This window comes from Rhyacophila brunnea, unplaced genomic scaffold (genome assembly GCF_057557595.1).
Source record: "Rhyacophila brunnea isolate RB1 unplaced genomic scaffold, BYU_Rbru_1.0 scaffold_14, whole genome shotgun sequence".
Lineage (NCBI taxonomy): Eukaryota > Metazoa > Arthropoda > Insecta > Trichoptera > Rhyacophilidae > Rhyacophila > Rhyacophila brunnea.
In genome coordinates, this window is record NW_028232796.1 from 22,052,763 (window position 1) to 22,073,970 (window position 21,208).

At 32.7% G+C, this 21,208-nt stretch overlaps 1 protein-coding gene across 1 annotated transcript in view; it reads left to right on the forward strand.

Annotated features, from left to right (window-relative positions):
- Positions 1-1,322: 1,322 nt before the first annotated feature.
- Positions 1,323-21,208, forward strand: part of LOC147075717 (uncharacterized) — a 108,880-nt gene continuing 88,994 nt past the window's right edge. Inside the window, exons 1-3 of the mRNA XM_085942042.1 lie at positions 1,323-1,381; positions 7,002-7,036; positions 7,453-7,650. Coding sequence (XP_085798168.1) covers positions 7,565-7,650 — 86 coding nt within the window. The 5' untranslated portion in view covers positions 1,323-1,381; positions 7,002-7,036; positions 7,453-7,564. The remainder of the gene's footprint in view (positions 1,382-7,001; positions 7,037-7,452; positions 7,651-21,208) is intronic.

Consider the following 21,208-nt stretch of genomic DNA (forward strand, 5'->3'; position numbering starts at 1 on the left):
GCAAATTTAATTGTTCAAGTATCAAGTCACTGAATTTAGAGAACTAATATCTCTCACGATATAATCTCGAAAACAAAAAAAGCACGTGCACAAACGTAAGCTAATAATAGGCAAATTGATGACCTAATAAAAAATTAAAAAAGTTTGTTGGATGGTTCTACTTAACGTTCATCAAATATATCATATCGAATAACTCACGCACTATATCAGAAAAAAATAAAAAAAGTATGCAGGATTGCGCATTAGCTATGCGACAAGAGATTTTACTAAAAGAAATATTTTTAAACCCACGCAGTCAGGTTTTGCATACAAACTTAAAAATTAAATAGCGCGCTGAATACAGATGAAAAGACAAAAAAAATCATGCACTAACGTTCACTATCAACGCACTAGTGTTTACAATTTAAATTTTGAAAAAAATCCAAGTTTAGTGACACAAGTATCCAGCATTTAGCTGGGTCACCCAAATTGAAATGCAAATAACCCCCTTAATGTGCGTGCACAAACGAAAAAAACGCGTGCACAAACGTGCACTAACGATGCACAAACGAATGCACTAAAAAAAAGTTGAAAATTCAACATTGGGTGACCCAACGTTTAGCTGGAACACTCAATTTGAAATTGGAATTTTTCGGTTATTATAGGTGCACAAACGAAAAAAAATCGTGCACGAACAAATGCACACAAAAAAGTTGGAGTTTTAACATTGGGTGATCCAGGTAAATGGACCTGACTTTTGACACAGTTTTATGGACAAGACGCATTTTGAAATTGGACGATGATTTTCAATCGCTGTACTGGCTGCAAAAGACTACTATTGGAAACGTTTATAGAATATGTATGTGCCCTTTTGAATAAGCAATATAACTGCATAGGTATTCTGTTAATTTTTGGTTAAAAATGGACAAGATGAATTATTTTGGAAATAGGCGACTCAAGTTAGTGTTATAACATCTTAGAGCTAGGTACCTAAGTAATTTTTTTCTTCGCTCGCCATAATATTAGTTTTCTTTTATTACGAAATACCTAGTACCTAGGTACTTCAAAACTATCAATAAAGTAGGTACGGAAATATTGAAATATTAGTACTTCTGCCGTATGTTTATTAATGTCAAAATTAAATCTTTAAGATTTAAATACATTTTTTCCCAAAGAGATTAGACTGAGATTAGTCCAATCTCTTTTTTTTTTCCTATATTATTCAAATTTATAGTAGGTACCTATTTTGGTCTCTGGAAATATTTATACACGTGGCAATAGTTTTATAAAGTTGCCGTAAACAATTAATTGTCATTTTGTGGTTGTTGGTTTAACAGGTTATCTGTCACTTAATAAATATAATAAAGTTGAAAAAAGTTAATAAGTTATGAGAATTGTTCAGGTATTGTTATTTTCCATATTCTAATATCGTATTACATTATAGCAGTTGCCTTTTATTTTCCAGGATCTTTATATGAAAAAAATAAATATTGGTAGTTGATATTTACGCATGTCAGATTATCTACTTATGAATTGTGAATATTTTGACAATTACGTGTTCAAACTTCCAAGTCAGATTAGACATTAAGACAAAATAACCCATGATAAGGTCGGCATGTTTTAGAGATACTGTATCTTCTTTGTTATGATTAATAAAGTGGTTGATATGTTTTTTCCAATTTACATGACATCTCAGATGAAATGTTTCTATGCAAAAATTTTACGAAATAGTTTTCCAGAGAATTTTAGCCATAATAATACAGTTTATTTCAAAATAAATATTATAATATTTACTAGCTAAGTATGTATAAAGTTCAAAGATATTGTAAGACGAAACCTCATCAATTTCCATCAAATATCTCTTTATCAAACCTTAAGAATTTGGATAGTAATATTATTATCGTGTTTATTATTCCTGATAGATAGGTACCTATATAAATTATAAATAATTTTGTTCTTAAGTCTTATCTTATTTATTTTAAATATAAAAAATCTATAAACATCATACTACATGGCTATCTTTTAACTTAAATTGATTCCATAAGTGGCTACCTAATTCAGATTAAAAGAGAACTTGTAATTAACTTATGTTTTTTTAAATTTACTAAAATATTATTATAATATATTACTTAGGTATGCCTACCTATAAAAAGTATGTCCTTAGATTCTTTGGTACAAGTCGGTTTTGGGGGAGCCAGCAGCAAACACATTTTGAAAATAGTCGATATACTGGATTATTTGTAAGGTTAAGTTAGGTTAGCTTTTCATTCTTGAATTCATGAATTTTGCCAAAATCGGCTATGAAAATTAGCGCGGTTCTCGCCTTGCTTCCCCATAACTGACTGTACCGACTCATTTTTAGCCTCAATACACTAACGGTCAGTGTATTGACCCAACCTTTTGCATACCATGCCATATATACCGTTCCTGTCCCGGTTTAGAGTTTCATAATTATGGTAAGCCTAGCTTTAGAGCAACTTGAAACACACCCATTATTTCATGAAAAACTCATCTTTAGCAATGAAGCTCATTTTTAGTTAAATGGATTTGCAAATAAGCACAATTGTCGCATTTGGAGTAATGAATCCATAAAAATTAACAGTTTGGTGTGGTTGATAGTCTGGAGGTGTAAGTGGACTGTATTTTTTTGAAAGTGAAAATAGCAATACAGTTACTGTCAATGGAGAACGCTGTAGAAAAATGATTACTGATCTTTCTGGCATGAATTAGATGATTTTGATCTGGACGATATGTGGTTTCAACAAAATGGTGCAATATGCTATACAGCTCGTGACACAATCAACTTATTGAGAAAAAAGTTCAGTATATATTGTCAGTGGCGGCCAGTGATTTTTTGGAATGTAATTTTTGAGATTGCGCTGGAAACTTACCTTATTGAAAAATGAAATCAATTCGGCGTTGTTTTTGATTTGACAAAAGGTTATTGACATTTGGGAAATTACCTGTATATTTTATATTTTTAATAAAACATGATGCGAGTTACTTAAATCTTTATTGGATTAGTTTTAAGAAACGATTGTATCTCTTATAGTAGATAATTACCTCTTACTTTTAACGGAAGCCATCTTATTCTATATAAGTACATTAGGTATCTTTAGCAATTTGTACACTGTATGAATAATGATTATTATGAAACTGCACTTTGTGAAATAGTATTAAGATTTATTAGCTCATCACTAGAATTCATGAATTAATAATTTTCTATATTATAAATAACTGACATCATTTCGCGTTTAGTCAACACACAGGATAATGAAATATTAATTTTCAAGAAATGCGGTAGGTAGCAAAATTATTTTTATCTCCAATGATTTAAATTGGAGTACACATAAATCAGAATATCTTACCGACATTGTATTTCTTACCGATTTAAAATTTATAAAATAATGAATTCTATTGTTTTTAGTTTTACAGGCATTTTACATACGAGATTGCTAAATATGATACTAAACATAATTTGACCGTGAACAGTACGCTACAGTGTCTATAATAACAAACCATAATTCAAATCTGTATTTGCTCTCTACTCAGACCAATATGATGTCATTTTACCCGGTCGGCGCACGATATTCTGGAACTTATGCATGGCGAAAACTATTAGCACGGTTTAAGTTGTTTTTTAATGGCTTTAGTTCATACTAAGCTTTGGGTTCATTTTAAGTAAACTAAATATATTGCCCGGGCGCAAATGATTTCAGTGAGGATGACGTATACGGTGCATAGTGACTGTATTATCGCCTATTGACAATATGGGCACATCGGTTTATGGTTTGCATTACAATAAGTGAGCGATAATATTAAAAACCTATGAAGAAAAAATATGATTTACGATGTTGAACGATATTTCATAGCAATGCAAGCAGTGCAGTGCACTTGTATCATGTTAGACCAGCCGCCGCTGGTATATGTATTATCTCTTATTTACTTATTTATATTTTGCTACCCCTATATTTTGCTGCAATGGATTTCAATATTATATTTTAATGAAATTACCTTCTTACTTTTGTCGAGATTGGCACGGTAGGGAGTTACATCCCCCGCCTCTAGATTGCTTCACAGATTATTTCAGACTCCAGGACCCAACGAATTCGGAGACCCTTGGTTATAGCCGCTTCAGCTCTATGTTAAATCCGCCCTGATTGTCATACTCCCTGCGAGCCATATTTTGTCTTGAATCTGGAATTTGCTCTATAGTAGCCTTACACTCCCCCTCAATGTATTTATAAATAAATGTACTTTCCACTTTTAAAATCTACATTAAGATAAAAAACATTATATACAATAACATTGTCAACATCTTACTCATTCTTTCACATATTATTTTATTTTATCTTTCCTTGGATTAATCTTATCTATTTAGATAAGGTGTACTTATGAGCCAGCAAAAGGTAAATAAGCAATAATTATTATAAGAACTTATATGTAATAGGTACTTTATGAAATGGAATTACATATAGACCATTTTATTTCTATAACAATTTTCAATATTATGATAACTAATAAAAGATAACTTTATTTTTATAGAGATCAGCCGAAAAAAAATTTGGGAGGGGTCCACGAAAAAATATTTTTAATAGTTATCGTTGATTCTTTACAAAGAATAAGGTGGTTTATCTAAAGCTAGCCGGTGTTAAAAATTTTCGCTTTCGTTTCGTCTAATACTTACTGCACCTCGTTGCTTCCAGCACGGACGCTCGCACTATTCGGGGTATGTTTCCTATGCCAAGAGACTTCAATTTAATTGATTGACCACTGGTGGGATTCTGTCGCATCCTCAGGCTATTATCGTGTACGCGTGGTCGATCAGTTATGACTATTACTAGGTACCGTTTGTATTGTCCGCGCAGCCTGTTCTGTTTTTTAGAAATTGCTGCATGATTAAAAGCAAGCACTTTTTTTAAAATCACTGCGGTAAGTAGGTACCTACCTAATATTCCATTCTCCTAAATAATTTTCGGTTTTTTTTTAATTATGGGGGGGACGTGATTTTTCGTGTTCGGTTTGTAGATAAATACCTATGTTAAAAATAATATAAGTATATCGTAGATTACACCTTAAATGGAAACGGGCAGGACCTTAGACTGTAGATACATCTAGACGCCGCATTGCTAATTGAAGCTGTGTGCCGTGCATTTGGTTTGTGGGCGAGCGAACGCATTAGTATACAAATGTTTGAGACCATAGACCATTTCGCTAGTGCTCGCCCAAAGTGCTTGCACTAGGCGCTCAGAATTAAAATATAATTTTCTATTTTTTCTACGTTATATAGTATTTTTAAGCGGTCAAAATGCAACCATTAGGTAAAAATATCCATAATTTAAGTTATTTTAAAGAAACACTAGGTCACTTGATATTAAAATATATAATAATATACAAATAAATTATCATGAACATGTATCAACTTACCTATGAAACGTAATACCATCTTCTTGCTTATCAGTATGGCTACCACATTTTAATACAACACACAGAACCATCTTTTCTACTTAATTAACTAAAAATATTTACCACTGACTTTATGTTTAACACAAAAAATATCAATTTTAGCAACACGCACTCGCAGGTTATCGACGCTTAGTTAAGCAACAAACTAAGATTTGGCGGCGAAACCATAGCAAACCATCTCACACATCTGTAAACCTTTTACCTAACTCTAGCGCATGTCGCAGAGATTATAAGGGTGCCGAATACTTTCTCACTCGCACTTATGCATCGTTTTGTTCAAGCTTTGGGCAGGACACACGGAAGAACAGAAAATTGCTGGGCAAATCTATGTGGCAGCGCAACGCACCAAAGCGAGAAAAATATAATCAGCTTGGAGGGGTCTTCATCCAGTAAAGGATCAACCCATGCTGATAACTATGATAATAAAATTGTAAAACTGAGCCGTTATGCATATAAAAAAAATGTTTGAAACTGCTAGTAAAATTTAATAATTATATTAGGGAATTTGAAATAGCAAAGGAGTTTTGACGTCAAATGGCAAGCCAGTGTTGCAATCTTTTTGGCACCCAATTTATAGTACGTGGTCCAAGAAATTAAATTAATATTTCGGCAAAAATAAGTAAACATACAAAAGTATGCGGACCAAAATTATGGTACAATTTACAGATTTGCATAATTATTATAATATGTATAATATACATACATACTTACATATTATTTAATAAAAAAAAGGCAAAACTTAATACAAATGAATATTACCTACACTGTTTTCAAAATCATTTTTTCCTGTAGTTCGTCATGCCATTGTTTTATTATGTTCCCTTTTACCATTTATTTTTTTATGATAACACCTACAGAGGCGGATTGGAGGTTCGATATCAACCTGGTAAATTTTCCAGTCAAATACCTAGTTGAATTGTATATTATATTATATTTAAAATCATTAAATGCCTGGATTTATTAGCATGGAGGTACACGGCGGGCCGCGAATTTCTATGAATTAATAAAACCTTATAAACATTTATTTTTTGGTAATATTAAAAGATCATAAAGACTTTAGTATCTCACTATGATTCCAAGAGATGGTAGTGTGTGTATAATTTAATAAATTATTTAAAACAGTCGACCGGGGCTAGTATAATGAGTGCAGCGTTCATGCTCATTTTCTATGGCCGACGTTGTGCGTGTTAACGCGCTTGTGGCATACATCTGTCATTCAAACGATTCATAATATGAAATGAATGGTGTCACTCATGGTGTCGAATATTGAACGGCTCGTAGAGCGATACAAATATAATAACCACAACGCAACAGTGTCAAAAATTATTGATTTTAATCACTATTAAAATGTCTATGATAACATACATATTTGGAATCTCTACGTGCAAGGTTTATGATTTCAAAAAATGCATTTGAGACTCGTCGACCCACCTGAATTTATCATTTGCCAATCCGCACCTGAACACTTATTATTATTGTTTTTCCCTTGTCATCTGTCATGTTTATTTTTTGCACCTGCCTGCACTTATTATTTCTTGTTTTTCATTTGTTTCTAGATTAAGAAAACGTCCAGTGTCTCCATCACCATATGGTAGTCAAGTTTTGTCTCGCGGTTTTCCTGCCCTCTTCATATTCCAAATTCAAACTTCATTAGAGTCATTAGGCGGTGTCACTTTCCAGCCAGTTAAATTAAAAATATGTTATTAAAAGATACACTTTAAAATTTAATTCTATTTTGGTGTTTATTGAATAATACTTATTCAATCTGCCGAGATAACACAGGCTATCGGGTCCGCCTTATCATTTTTATCCAACAGTTGGCATAATATTGAATCAACAGTCTTTACCTTTTCGATGTATCTGACTGTTGGCGGATAGCTCGGGTATTATTTTTACTTCACAAAATTATTCGCTTACATCTTGCCAATCCTTCTGATTCGCTACAGAACAGTTTTAAAAATATAATATAACGTTCTGTTTCCAATTTTCCGATCATTGTGAACACAGCCGACATTTTGGACGGCTCGTTCGAATTTCGAATCGAATCTTTTTTATTTTGAAACGCGTGATTGTTTCGCGGTATTTATTTTGAATTGCCTACTGAGTGAAAAAGTGCAAGATGGATTCAGGCGAACCTAGAAGGATTTCTTCTGGATCTCTTCCTCAGTGGATGAAAACGAAGGCGCTCGAGGCTAACACTCCGCGGTAAGTTAAAAAAACTATATATTATATAGTAGACTAAAACCACGGCATGTTTTAACATTTGCAACATGTAATTAACAAGAGATTTTGTACTATAAAAATAATCTGACACAATATCCTATGTCGTTTTTCTTAGAAAACAAAAAAATGCCTTCAAAATTGTTATAAACGATCTATCGTGCGATATGTTTATGATATTTTTTCATTATTGTTCCAACTTCTTAGCTTAACAATAGTACCTAAAAAGTAAATTACCATATTTGATCACAGCGGAGGTTGTTTTAAAAGTTTTTTTTAACAAGAGGATGTTAGCCACAAGCTCAAAATATTCGGGCCAAACACACATTGAAAAAACAACAATATATGAATTTGCTAGACCCGAAACACGACTCTGAGTTACTTCAGTCTTCACTTCTGATAGAATCGCCTCTACGTTAAGTACCTTCCTCTAAATAGGTGTATAAGATGGCGGTCTATTTTTAAGTTTTCTTATACTTACGTACGTTTGACATAACTATTATTATTTGAGATTTTTTGTGATCTTCATCTAAACTGAATATACCAAATATTGGAACAACATACCTACTCGATGCGTTTTACCCCATTGCAGTCTAGGCAAATACATGCCCGATTAATAAGGGTGATATTTGCTACAAATAAATCTGACATGTGAAATTCATGGCCCCCACATCCTGTAGCGGACCCCCCAGGCTAGGATCACTGGCGCCCCCCCCCCCCCCACCTATCGCCAAGATTAATTAAAGGCAGTGTGACGATCTACAGTAGCGTATTCCAAATGGTGTGCGACGTATGGTTATTCAGTGTATTTTTGAATACACCCACTTGAATTATGAAGTTATCGAATATCGACAAACAATAATTACCAAAAATTTCAGGGCACAATCACATATTTATAAATGTTTAGTAATTATGCTTGGTGTGAAATTGCGCCGCAGGCAACATTTTTTACTATTAGTGCAATTTTTTGATGTGTGTTTACTCACTTGGCTGGTCTGTCCGTCACGCAGGGCCCCTTTAAAGCCCGTGCCCCCAGGCTAGAGCCCTGTCAGCCCCCCCTTGTGGAAAATAAAATTATTTTAATAACATTTTCTCAACTTCACCTTCATACTGTTAGACTCATTCTCTTTAGATAAAAAAAAGGTTTTCTTGCAAGTGGAGTGAAAAGTTGGATGCCGGTAATTTCAGATTGTAGATTTTACAGTAAGTATAAACATCACACCCGTATTTTCCACCCCCTCACTTCGAAATATAAACGCCAAGAATATTTGAAACTTAAAATAGGATTTTTAAAACATTTTATCAATATATTCCGATTCACGTTTGCCAAATTCTACTAATTTAAATACACAAATATTATTGTTAGTGGTAGGTAAGCTGTAACAATATTTTTGTGTAATTAATGTCAAATAATAGCGATATATTGTATATTTTGATAAGAAAATAATATACTTCACTGAAACCGACTTGTCAATCATTATTTTTGGGTTTATTTTGAAAACACCACTTATCATCAAACATAACAAAATTACGTTATTTTAATATTTTTTTTTTAAATATAAAATAAAACTTATTTAGTGACACCTGCATCAATTATTTGTTATCGCAGTATCCCAATGACGTATTAAATGGACAACTCATTTCATATCGGCGAGCTCGAGAAATAGTGCACGAAACTTATTCACAGATGTATAGGTAGACATCACGTGATCATATGACGTTGCATTTCCATTATACGATATCAAGCTTCGAGAATTTAGAGTAATATAGCCTTTATTGTAACGGCGTATTAATGTCATCGCGTTAGAATTCTCGGGTTACTTACGTCTTCCGGAGATTCAGCGAAACGCTTCCAGGCATTCAGCGAAACGATTCCAGACGCAAACTGGGAATTCTGCCCTTAATTAATAACTTTAAATATTTTTGTAACTCGTTATTTATATTATTATTCTTTTTGTTGTGTGTATAATAAATACATGCCTTTTATCAATTAATAACACAGTTTCGAAGTATGAATACAGAAGAAAGTAGGTACCTATGATAATAATACAAGAGAACGGAGGTAGATAAATATAACAAAAAAAAATAGTCAAACACAATTAAAGTTATAAAAATATATTATTATTGTATGTTTGACTTATGTATCTTCGTACATTTATTTTCAAACAGGCGATACCAGTTTCATCATTACGACATTTTCAACTGAAAGTTGATCCGTGGAAAATGTTATAACAACGATACCCGTATATTATAAAATCATGGTAATGATAACAATGGTATTGTTAATTTAATTATTATGACATAAACAATCAAAACAAAAAAATATCAAGAAACAAGTTATAAAAAATACACGATAAGCAGACCAAACGTTGCTTAGGGGCGCCACATTATGAGGGGCGGCAAATTATGGAAGAAATACGAATATTACGTAGTTTTGAGAAAAGTTGTTTGTCTAAACAAAATATTCTTTGCTACGGCGCTAACAAACCATACAGTGTACAAATAAATATCAACGAATATGTAATTAGATTTTCATGTTTTGATCATATTGCTTTGCTTAAGATGTTTGAGATTAAACAATAACATATTATGATGGTTATTGAATTGCAATATAATAATTTGGTATAATTTGAAGCGGCGTTTAATAAGAATATTTTGAAACTGAAAATTGATCCGTTGAAAATGTTTTAATGACAAAACCAGTATCAGTTTATTGGAGAAAATATTATTTCAGCATGAAAATGATACCAATTCTATTACTATTTATTTAAATATTATAGAATCACAACAAGAAATGACAATAAAATCAAGAATGAAGTTATAAAAAATACACGATTAACGTTATATTATAGGTGCATGTTTTAATAATTCAGAGAGCAAGCAAACAGAGAAAACAACAGAAAGTAAATAGAAATATTCATAAAAAGTAAATGGAGCACATGATATGAGATTATTATCTTTTGTTAATCGACGAACTCCATTCCTTGTCGTGATGAAATATTTTCTATCAAAATGATCAGAACATATTACACATTCATCCGATGGTGTCCAACATGGATCGCATCTTAATACTCTAAGTATATATGTCCAATGTAATCGCCTTTCTGCTTTGCGAGGAACTCTAAAATTTAATGAGATATAATAATGACAATAAAACCGCTAAATCCATTGACATAATACTACTATTCTCCCTTCTTCATTATTTCACTTTTTAATTTGTAGCGATTCAATTATAAAAATATATACTTCACAATACATTTATCGATTTCGCGACAAAAAGTATTTTAAATTAAACAAACGATGTCAAAAAATATGTTTAATTACATATAATAAATTGAAAATAATATTACCAGTCCGTTCATGCAAATCAATTAGCTGAAGTACGGTGCAAACAGTACTACCATATTTGAAAAATTGAACGAATATATACCTTACTGTCATTACAATACGGACCAAATTTATAAATCACCATTTGTGCGTTGAGCCCTTATAGGAACGGAGAAATCATCGCTGCCTGCGTAAAAATGTTCGGCCATTTCTGTCAAATTGTTCTGTCATTGAATTGCATCGATATTTTGTATGGGCAGACCCAGCGGTGTCGCCAGACCGCTTGCAAGCGGAATGTTCATTTGAGCGAAGGATACCGATATTAAAATATGAATTTCGCCATCCGGCAGACCCGACACAAAGTGAGTGTCATTTTATTTTCCACATGATTCGTCCATATAAATGTCATTGCAGTATCCATGCCAAAAATGCCCCCCTCCAACATTATAATGTGTTATCGCATGTTTGTAACACAATTTACATTGTTTTTATTAAATTATTTGAAAAACAAAACAATGAACCAAAAGCTACAGTAGTAGCCTATTTTGATCATATGTATTGCTCCAGGGATTGACAACAAATGAGTTATTTAATGAATAGAAGGGGGTAAGCTGGTGAGATATTGAAAAAATGGTCACACTTTTAATAAAATATAGAAATCAGTTGTGTTTCAAAATTAATATTTTTAACCTGTATAATGCGTAATTACATTAAAAGGCAAACTATTCCTCAATACAGTCCAATTAATCAACTATTTAGTAACTATATACCTCGGTACTAACAAGTCTGCGGGAGCGCTCTGCCGACTTGTGATTGTGACAATTACGAATATAGGCTGAATCCGAATTACCCAGATATCTTAAAAGTAACAGTAGCACTGCCCGGCTTCCTTGTCGGAACTGAGCAGCCGAGACGGGTAGTTTATGTTACAATTCTTACACCTAATTTGTCCACAAAATAAATGATACAGAATATAAGATTTTTTCGGCTAAATCCGTATATTTAAACCGTCAAACGCGTCCCTGGCCTGTTTTCAAAGGGTCCTTTAACCCTTTATAGGACAACTTTTTTTTTTTAAAGATATGTGCTTAATTATTTTTTTTATGTATTCTATATTCATTTTGATGAACAGAAAAAATATTTTTTTTTTGAAATGTATATAGTTTTTTCGTAATTATCTATTTCCCAGCGGTCAGTTTTCTGACCGGTGTCCATTTAGGTAAAAAAAATATTTGTTCACAAAATTTTTTTTTAATAATTTTTTTTAGGAAAAAATTATAATTTCATTTATTTCTGTAACAATAATAATTACTTTATCAATTTTATAGAAATTTCTCAAAATAATAAACATTTCTAAGGCCTTGTTGGCTTTTTCTTTTGTTCAGATAATTGATATGGCATAAAACACGGTATGCAAAGGGATACTTTGCAATTTGTTACTGAGCTTCGTATCACTTTCAGCATAGTGCTGCAATAACCACATCTACGAAGTGTACATTTTTCTGGATAATGATTTGAATTGATATCGTCAGGAAATGGAGGTCGACCAACCCTTTTTCGTGAAGTAAAAGATCCTATCAGCTGATCGGCCAACTTGTTTCTAAAGTGAAGATGTGTAATAGGTTTTTTTTCATTATCCAACACACATTGGTATTCTGTTATTCCTTCAAATAATCTCAGGGATACGTCTTTACCCATGTCTTCAAGGTCTTTCGTACTAAAACCTCCGCTTCTCCCATTTTCCATCCTCAGACAATAAAAACAAAATTTTGTTCGGCAATATAGGCTTCTACTTATACATATAATATTCCATAACTATTTTATTTCATTCTGAGATATGTATTTCAAAAAATTATTACAGTTTGAATGAAAACAAAAACAATTATTTTTACCCGCGATTTTTATGGAAAACATTTTTTCAAAGAATGACACATATCATCAAATAACTCGATAGCGACTAATTATCCACAAAAACTAACTAGTAATTGTAAAAGTTCACTATATTGTTATATGAAATTAGATGTATTGTGGTTTAGAAATTATTTTTAGTGTTTATATTATGTAAATCAAAAAGGATCCAAATTATACAATTTGAGGTTAGATTTTTGACATGCCACTCAATAATTTGATATTATTTTACTATAACACATACAATTTATAGGTGAAATACAAAAAACTATATATTTGTATGTATAGTATAAATGTCCATACTTTGTTTTCAGTAAACAAGTCACAATTTTCAAAAAACAAGAACTTAAAAACACTGTTGTTGAAAAACTGGCAGCTATCATGTCGCTAAATGGACACCGGTCAGATAACTGACCGGGACACATTTTTCGTAATATACTCAATATGTGCGAACTTCAGGGCGATTGGTCAGATTCAAGACCTCTGTGCATTATCTGAGAATGATTAAAACCCATAAGGGTGTTTATAACTTGTAAAATTATAGAAATATAGACCTTAATGTTGCCGGTCTCAAAACTATCCGTTTTTCGCTTATGACCTATAAAGGGTTAAATATATGTACTTACTATTCAAAGATGTTAAAAAATCTTTATTTATAACGATTAATAAACGCGTAAAATTGAAACAAAAATGGGGCTCTGGGACCTCTCATAAAAACTCAGTGTTCACCATATAATTGTTTATTTCTTTCATACAAAAATGGCACTTACGTCAATCTGAAACTTGTTTCATCCATTCTTATAGGGAACCCACAGAACATTCAACGTATTTAATAGTATTACTGTTATTAGAATATATTCGTTTGACATGCCTAATAGGTAAATTACATGTAATAGTCGCAGATTCACAATGTTTGTCGAACGGAATTAACAATCGCACCTATATAACTATTACACGCTACAATTCAGATACCAATTGGATCGTCTTAACGTTTATTATTGTTGTCCCATAGTATCGATTCTGTTTATGCAAAAGGGGTCAAACTATTTGATATTCACAATATAGGTATAATATAACTAAATACACGTTATGTAAAAAGGAAGTAAGCCACAAATCCCGCTTTATTATTTAAATTTCAATTAGGTTTCTAAATATCCAGCTTTGTTGCTAGTGAAAAAAATAATATCTTGTGGGCAACTTCCTGGCTGCCACTAAGTAGTCTTTCCTCGTATTTTCTTATTTAAAAATTTGTCACCTATTGGAGATTATAATATAATCTGGCTGAGTGTGGCAAAACATGATTATCTAACGTAAGATAGTGCAGAAATATGGCGGTCCACAGCAGTGCCCTTTTAATGGTATTGTAACAAATAAGATGTGTATAAAAAACTTTTTGTTCATTTATTTTTTTGGCAAAGTGGCAACTCTTTTCCAGACCCGTAAGACATTTTCACCCCAGAACTTGCAGTGCATTGGCGGGAAAATAATATATTTATACCTATACCTACTTATAACTTTACAGTCAGTTACAGCAGTTTATCGTAAGACGTAATCTCTATCTTTATGTAAGAAAACCAGGCCCTGATTGAGGATCTTTAATTAAATCCAGGCCCCTACAAATAAGAATATTATAATATTTGTTTTCTGTGACCATGGAAAAAAGTAATGGACTCTCTTCTCCCTCTTCGATAAATTACAAGTCCTTTATTGCTCTGAGAAGTTATTTGAAAACTTAATTTTCTCTTGAGAGTCGGATTGGAGGCATTTTCTAAGTTAAGCCAATTGAAATCTTTCTATGTATTCTGAATCGGGTTTGAATAGTTTGAATGAATAGTTTTTTTTATCTCGTGTCAATCTATATGCAAAATCATTTTCTCGATACAAACCCTCCTCAATAAAGAAAGAGACATTAGACAATAATATCACAAAAAGTCGGTTACATGTAAACTGTACGTATGTAGTTCACCGTGAGCTGTTGTCCCGGAAACAGATGGTCGTATAGCATTGCGATCAAAAATTAGTGCGTTGTTCTTGGAGCATTTCACGAGTATATGGTTGCTAACCTACTAAGATTTTATTTGTTACAGTGTGATTAAAAATAAATATACAAAATGAAATACCTACCTAAGTACAATGAAGTATATAGAGTGAGCTAAGTAGACAAGGGTTATCTCATGGTGATATGGACACAGCTTTCGCCCTCGAAATTGGGATTAGCAATGACATGTTAGTCTTGCACCTTGGAATAAGAAATTGATGCTCTCGATTTATAAAATAGTCACCTGGGGTGTGCACATGTCAATACCATCAAGAATAGCAGAGGTTTATACGTCGAATAAATTGGAGAAAAATATGTAGGTAGCCAAATAAAAATATTTTTACTGCAGTATGTAGGTACCTAAGCATTACTTAAGAGAGAGTCAATTGGATAGTAGCCATACGATTTTTATTATGTCTCATACGTGTCCCTACAAAATACGCGCTCTAGGCATCTGTATATACTCCTGCCTATACTCCGGCACTGAGCGAAACAGCGAGGAAACGTTGCCAAATTAATAACGCATCGGAAGTATTTGCAATAAGGACGCTTTCACACGAACGCGACGTGTTTAAAATTTGCACGAAATATTTTCGTGCTGGTGTGCCAACTACATCTAGGAAAAGATACTAATAATATATTATTATTTTATGACGTGAAATAGTTAAATTGCATAATTTATTCGTGGTGAACGTGCTATTCAAGGCCGGCGAGTGTTATACTATTATAATGCAATATAAGACAAAGCATTCCCCCGTCACAACGCGGTGTGCCAAAGAGTTTGGGCTACAACAAGAAAGAGTAGAGACGATAGGTGGTGACGGATCGACCAGATAAGTGAGATAAACAAACTTCAGAGATTAGCTCTAATATTAAAAAAAATCGCTTGCGGCGCTATTTCACTTGCGACATTTGAGCATTTTAAAACATGTAGTTGTGCAATGTAATTTTTGTCGCGTGTGTCGATACTCGGCAACTTCAAGTAGATTTATAAAAATACACTGAATACCCTTAATTTTACCTGGAACACCATTTGGAAAACGCTACTGTAAACCGACACTTTTTTTTAATGTCACATACGGCGAACATTGCAAATTATAAATTTAAGACATTCACAAGATGACATTTAAAAACAAAGAAATAGTATTAAACCGTGTAAAGAAGAAATAAATATATGCAGTATTACAAAAATAGTATGAAAAGTAAGTAAAAGGTACAAAAAATATAAAAATTATAAACTTATAAAGCATGGAAACACACCGAATGAGCTAAGTGGACCGTATTTTAAGAATTTATAAAACAACGCCCACCTGTAGGTACTCATCCTCAGGTAGGTGGAATATATCAACATTCGAAGCGATTTGGTTGAACAGAGTTATTGCCAGGGAACTCAGAAATAATGGGAACTGAAATACATAACGGGTAAGGCGATAGCAGGTAACCGAATCGAGTAAGGAAGAATCCGGGTTAAACTTACACACGTGTCAAGAATACGTTTTACTTCGAATACTGAAAACTGCTCTCGGTTTATGCATTTACGCTCATTTAATGTTGGTGTATTACACACACTATTGCACGTGCATAATGCGTGCTTCATTTTCGTAGGACACTCACACATTCAAAACCCGGCATCAACATGCGGCGTATTGAATATAGCCTGTCGGTATTCTATTTATTATCTGTTCTGTGGTTATTGCCCTCCCAATTGGCACTGTTTTTCGGGATCACCTTGTAGAAACTTTTTTCCCCAACTCGGCACAAAATCTTATTATTATTCTAGCCATATAATATTATAATTATTTAAATTCAGTCACTTGTTTATTATTATTAGTATTACTAATATAAACCTGCAATTACTACATACCTACCTAGTAGGTATTTTGCAATAATTGAAAAACGCTCTTGTTTACGTTTGACAGTTAGTACATAGTATTATCTTAATTATTTTCCATTCCTTATCAAGAGTCAGGTAGGTACTCCTAATCATTATTATCATCAACTATAATTTATATCAGTCTCAATGTTTATCTTGCCAAATCCAGACATTTTTGATCTTAACTATTTTGCGATTATTTGATTATTATTCATGATTATTTTAGTATATGTACTGACCATGGCCCCCACATCATAAAGCGGGTCCTCCTGCCAGGATCTTAGGCGGGCCCCGTACCTATCGCTTAGTTTAATAGCATGTGTGATGCCCAACATAAGCGTTTTCAAAAATTGTGTTAGAGGTAAAAGTAAGGGCTTTCAGTTTATATTTAGCGATTTAGTGGAGTTTTAATACATCTACTTGAATTATGGAGTTGTCGAGTGGTGTACAAAATAATCAACAATTGCATTTTACAACCTCATTTTTTAAATGTTAACAACCCTTTCTGTTAAAGCGTCGCAGACGACTTCTTTTACTATTAGAGTGTGATGATCACATTTGTGAAGTGTGTTTATTTCACATATCTGATTGACCCGCCACGCCGCCCCCCCCCTGAGCCCAGGCCCCTAGGCTAGAGCCCTGTCAGACCCCCCCTTGTGGGGGCCATGGTACTGACTACCGAGAGGAAAACGTCAAATATAAAAATTTGTGTGTCATTTCACCTCGACATCACAAGCGACTTGTGATAAACTTCTCGTTTGACTTTTGGGAAAACCCGGATTCACTCTAGTGTACCTATTTGGATGAATGAGCCCCTCTATAAATACTTCGAATCAAGTACTGTGATCAGTGTTGCCACCTTTTTCTATGCTGATTATAGTACAAAGGCGTAAAAATTATAGTATTTCTGAAAAATACAGGAACATTTTTTGTCTTGAATCCTTTAAAATTATAGGATTTTGGTATATTTGGCGTAAAATTATAGTATTTTACATTTTTCGCAGAATTAAAATTATAGTATTGTACTATAATTATAGTACGGTTGGCATCACTGACTGTCATTGAAGTCAGTTAGACATACGACAGACGGGATAGAGTTAGACATAATAATTATATGGTATGTTTGGGTGATGATAACTGATATCATCATTATTACGTATTCTCAATTTATATTATAGATAGCACGTTTTTCAGTCATTTGCATGTAGGCATTTCGTATTCTGTAAAAGTGCAAAACAATGACTAAACCAGTGTTGCCAATTTAGCGTTTTTCTTCCCAGATTTAACATTTTTCGATAGGCATCTGGCTTGTGGCGTTTTTACTAGTGTTTTTGATACCTCCGACAGCTTTAAATGTGCTGAAAAAACGCTAGATATTTAATTTATGTAGTTTCTTCATGCGCATCAAATTTATGACTATCGGATACATTATGACTTCAAAATAGTGTGCATAATAAGAAGACGCATGCGTATTTCAGGCTTTTTTATATGTATATCATTTATGTATTAATTATAAACTATTAGCCGAAAGAGACAATTGATATCATTACCGCAGCATTGAATCTAATAAACATCTGATAAATTGGTCTGAAATATTATTGAGTTATCATTTGAGTGCCATAGTGAGTATCGATTACAGTATCATTGTGGCTGATCATACTATTTTGGGAGATAACCTTTAAAGTCTTTCAAAGAAAATATGAATGCCGCCGTATATATCTACCTAGTATGATATTAAAAACAAATCCGCTGCAATCTTATCGTGATAATTTTTCACATATTATTATTATCACTGGGCGCAAAAAAATAAATAACAATCAACCAAAACAACTGAAATAACAAAGTATGCCATGAATTTATTATTCACCTTATTTGCACAATGATTTACAGTAAGTATATTAGTTGGTTTATGAACATACTATACTTACTTATTATCTTTTACTTGCAATAATAATTATGATATTTTTTTGACCTGTATGTAATATCGGTATGATTATTATTCGAATAAACATCGTGTGGATTTTGAATATAATATTAATAACACATAAAATTTAATAATATGCATGATATTTTAGACAATTTTGTGATCGAGCATGTGAATGTGATTCTGGTGACGTCCATTTGCACAAAGTCGTACTTAACCACTGTCAGTTTGGTCATACACTAAGGGCGTAATGCTCAATTCGTACTTACCACAAACTTACAGTAAAATTGGTAAATAGCCGAAATCCATCTGTTAACTATAGATTATAGAGATAAGGAATCCTTAACCATAGACTACTTTTGTTATGAACTCGCCCCCTTCTGTTTACCATTTACCACTGACAGCTGCTGTCAAAATAAATTTACGTGTCTATAAACAGCCCATACACTCAAATTCATTTAACAATTGATCTCAATATGGGTATTGAACAACTATTAAATATCCGTGACATTTAATACGACATATTTTCCTTTACTTTCGTTGATTCTGTACATGTCTTAATTTAGTAAAACCGATTATCGAATTGAAATGTCAGTGTCAATGAATTATGAATTAACTTTTCTTATTCGGATTTAGATATTTATGTAATATTAAACCAATAGATAGGTAGTTAAAATATATAAGTACTTAGTTACCTACACACCAACATGGTAATATTAGTTTTAATCACTCTATATAATTATTCATATTATGGCATATTTGTAATAATTGTAAATGACAAAATCTGACATTTCAACGGCAAGTGTTACCGTATCGGGAAAAACATGGGTCAAAAAATAACTTATATTATTCACTAATTGCGGAGACATTTAATCATTTTAATTAAATATTAATTGTGTATTTATAGTTATTGAATTTATTTTGTATATTTTTCATATTTTTGTCATCGTTTAACAATCACAAAATAATTTACCTAAATTATGAAAAAGAGAATTTTTATATATGGTAATATTTTCAATAGAAAAACAGAACGAAGCTATTGCAGATTTGGTGGACCATAGACAACTCGATCATAACTATGAAAGGCTTTCTGGATAGTGTTTTGTTGTAATTTTGTTGTAATTATGACAGACGATTGAGCATCGCGCTCTTAGTTAGTTGCACACCGATTTATACCAATAGGCACCTGCGGGTCTATTCTTAACAGTTTCCATTATTTTCATTGGTCCAAATTAACACGGGAGGCATTCTATACACAAATCAGTTATCGGCGGCTATCTCCAATAGTTGGTAAATTTGTAATACGGCGAAAATTTAGGTTGGTAGACATGTCAGTCAAGTTCGGGTATGTTCGTGCTGTCGGATACACCGAAACCCAAGCGGATACGTCCTAATCCAATAATTTTGTATTGACACGCCAGATATATCAATCAACATAGGTAACCTACAATTTTATTAGTCATGTCATTGCGATTGCAGCACAAAATGTAATTGCAGTAAAACAAATATTATGTTACTAAAGGCTTAATTACATTGGCAGACGCACAGACCCAACCCGATCCAACGATCGACGCCGACCGTCGTCGCCAGCTATTTGCAATTACACGCAACGATTCAATCTCGTTGGTCCTTGATTTGATTGGTTTAAAATAATAATAGTGTTGCTATTATTAAAAATATAGGTTCAGTGAAAACTAGATATTTCTTAGATTGGTGGCTACACTGAACGCATTCCCGCGCAATTTTACGTCAAAAAAACTGAGCTGTCAGCTGTCAAACCTAGCGAGCATCAGATCTGTTAAAATTTACGCGGCCGTTTGACATTTATAGAAAGTTTGTATACTTATTGTTAATTTACATCATGAATAACTGGGCGAGCTTGAATCTCCAAACCAATTGAGTAATTCGAATATCGAAATCGAATAATCCAAAGACTAATTTATTGTAGCGAGTATGGCTAGGTATATTTCAACTGGCTAAACGTAAACGTAACCACCAAAACAGTCGGATCTTGCATCTCAATTCTCAATATGTAAAATTGACGTACTCTGTCTCGCTCTACAAGTTAACACAGCCAAGAGAGGGGCTGTTAAAAAATAGGACTTTTTGACGGTTCAGACGGTTAACTTATTTACATAATTAACCGCCTGAAAGTGATAAATGTGATATATTTATCACAATTAGCTCTTTTTGTTAAGTGATATGATATTATGTTAGAATAGGCCTGCTGAAATACATATGAAAACCAGTCGTAAATATTATGTATGTAAACATTATTATGTCAAATGACCAACTAATCGAATACCTACATAATTATTGAGAGATTATTTTGTATAAAATTATTTACTGGTTTGTACAAATTTTAAACGAAAGGAAAAACGCCTTTATGACTAATGATTAGTTGGGCTACATTTCCACGTATTTTATTAAATAATAATATGACGTATGCAGTCGGCATAAAATCGCTAGATTT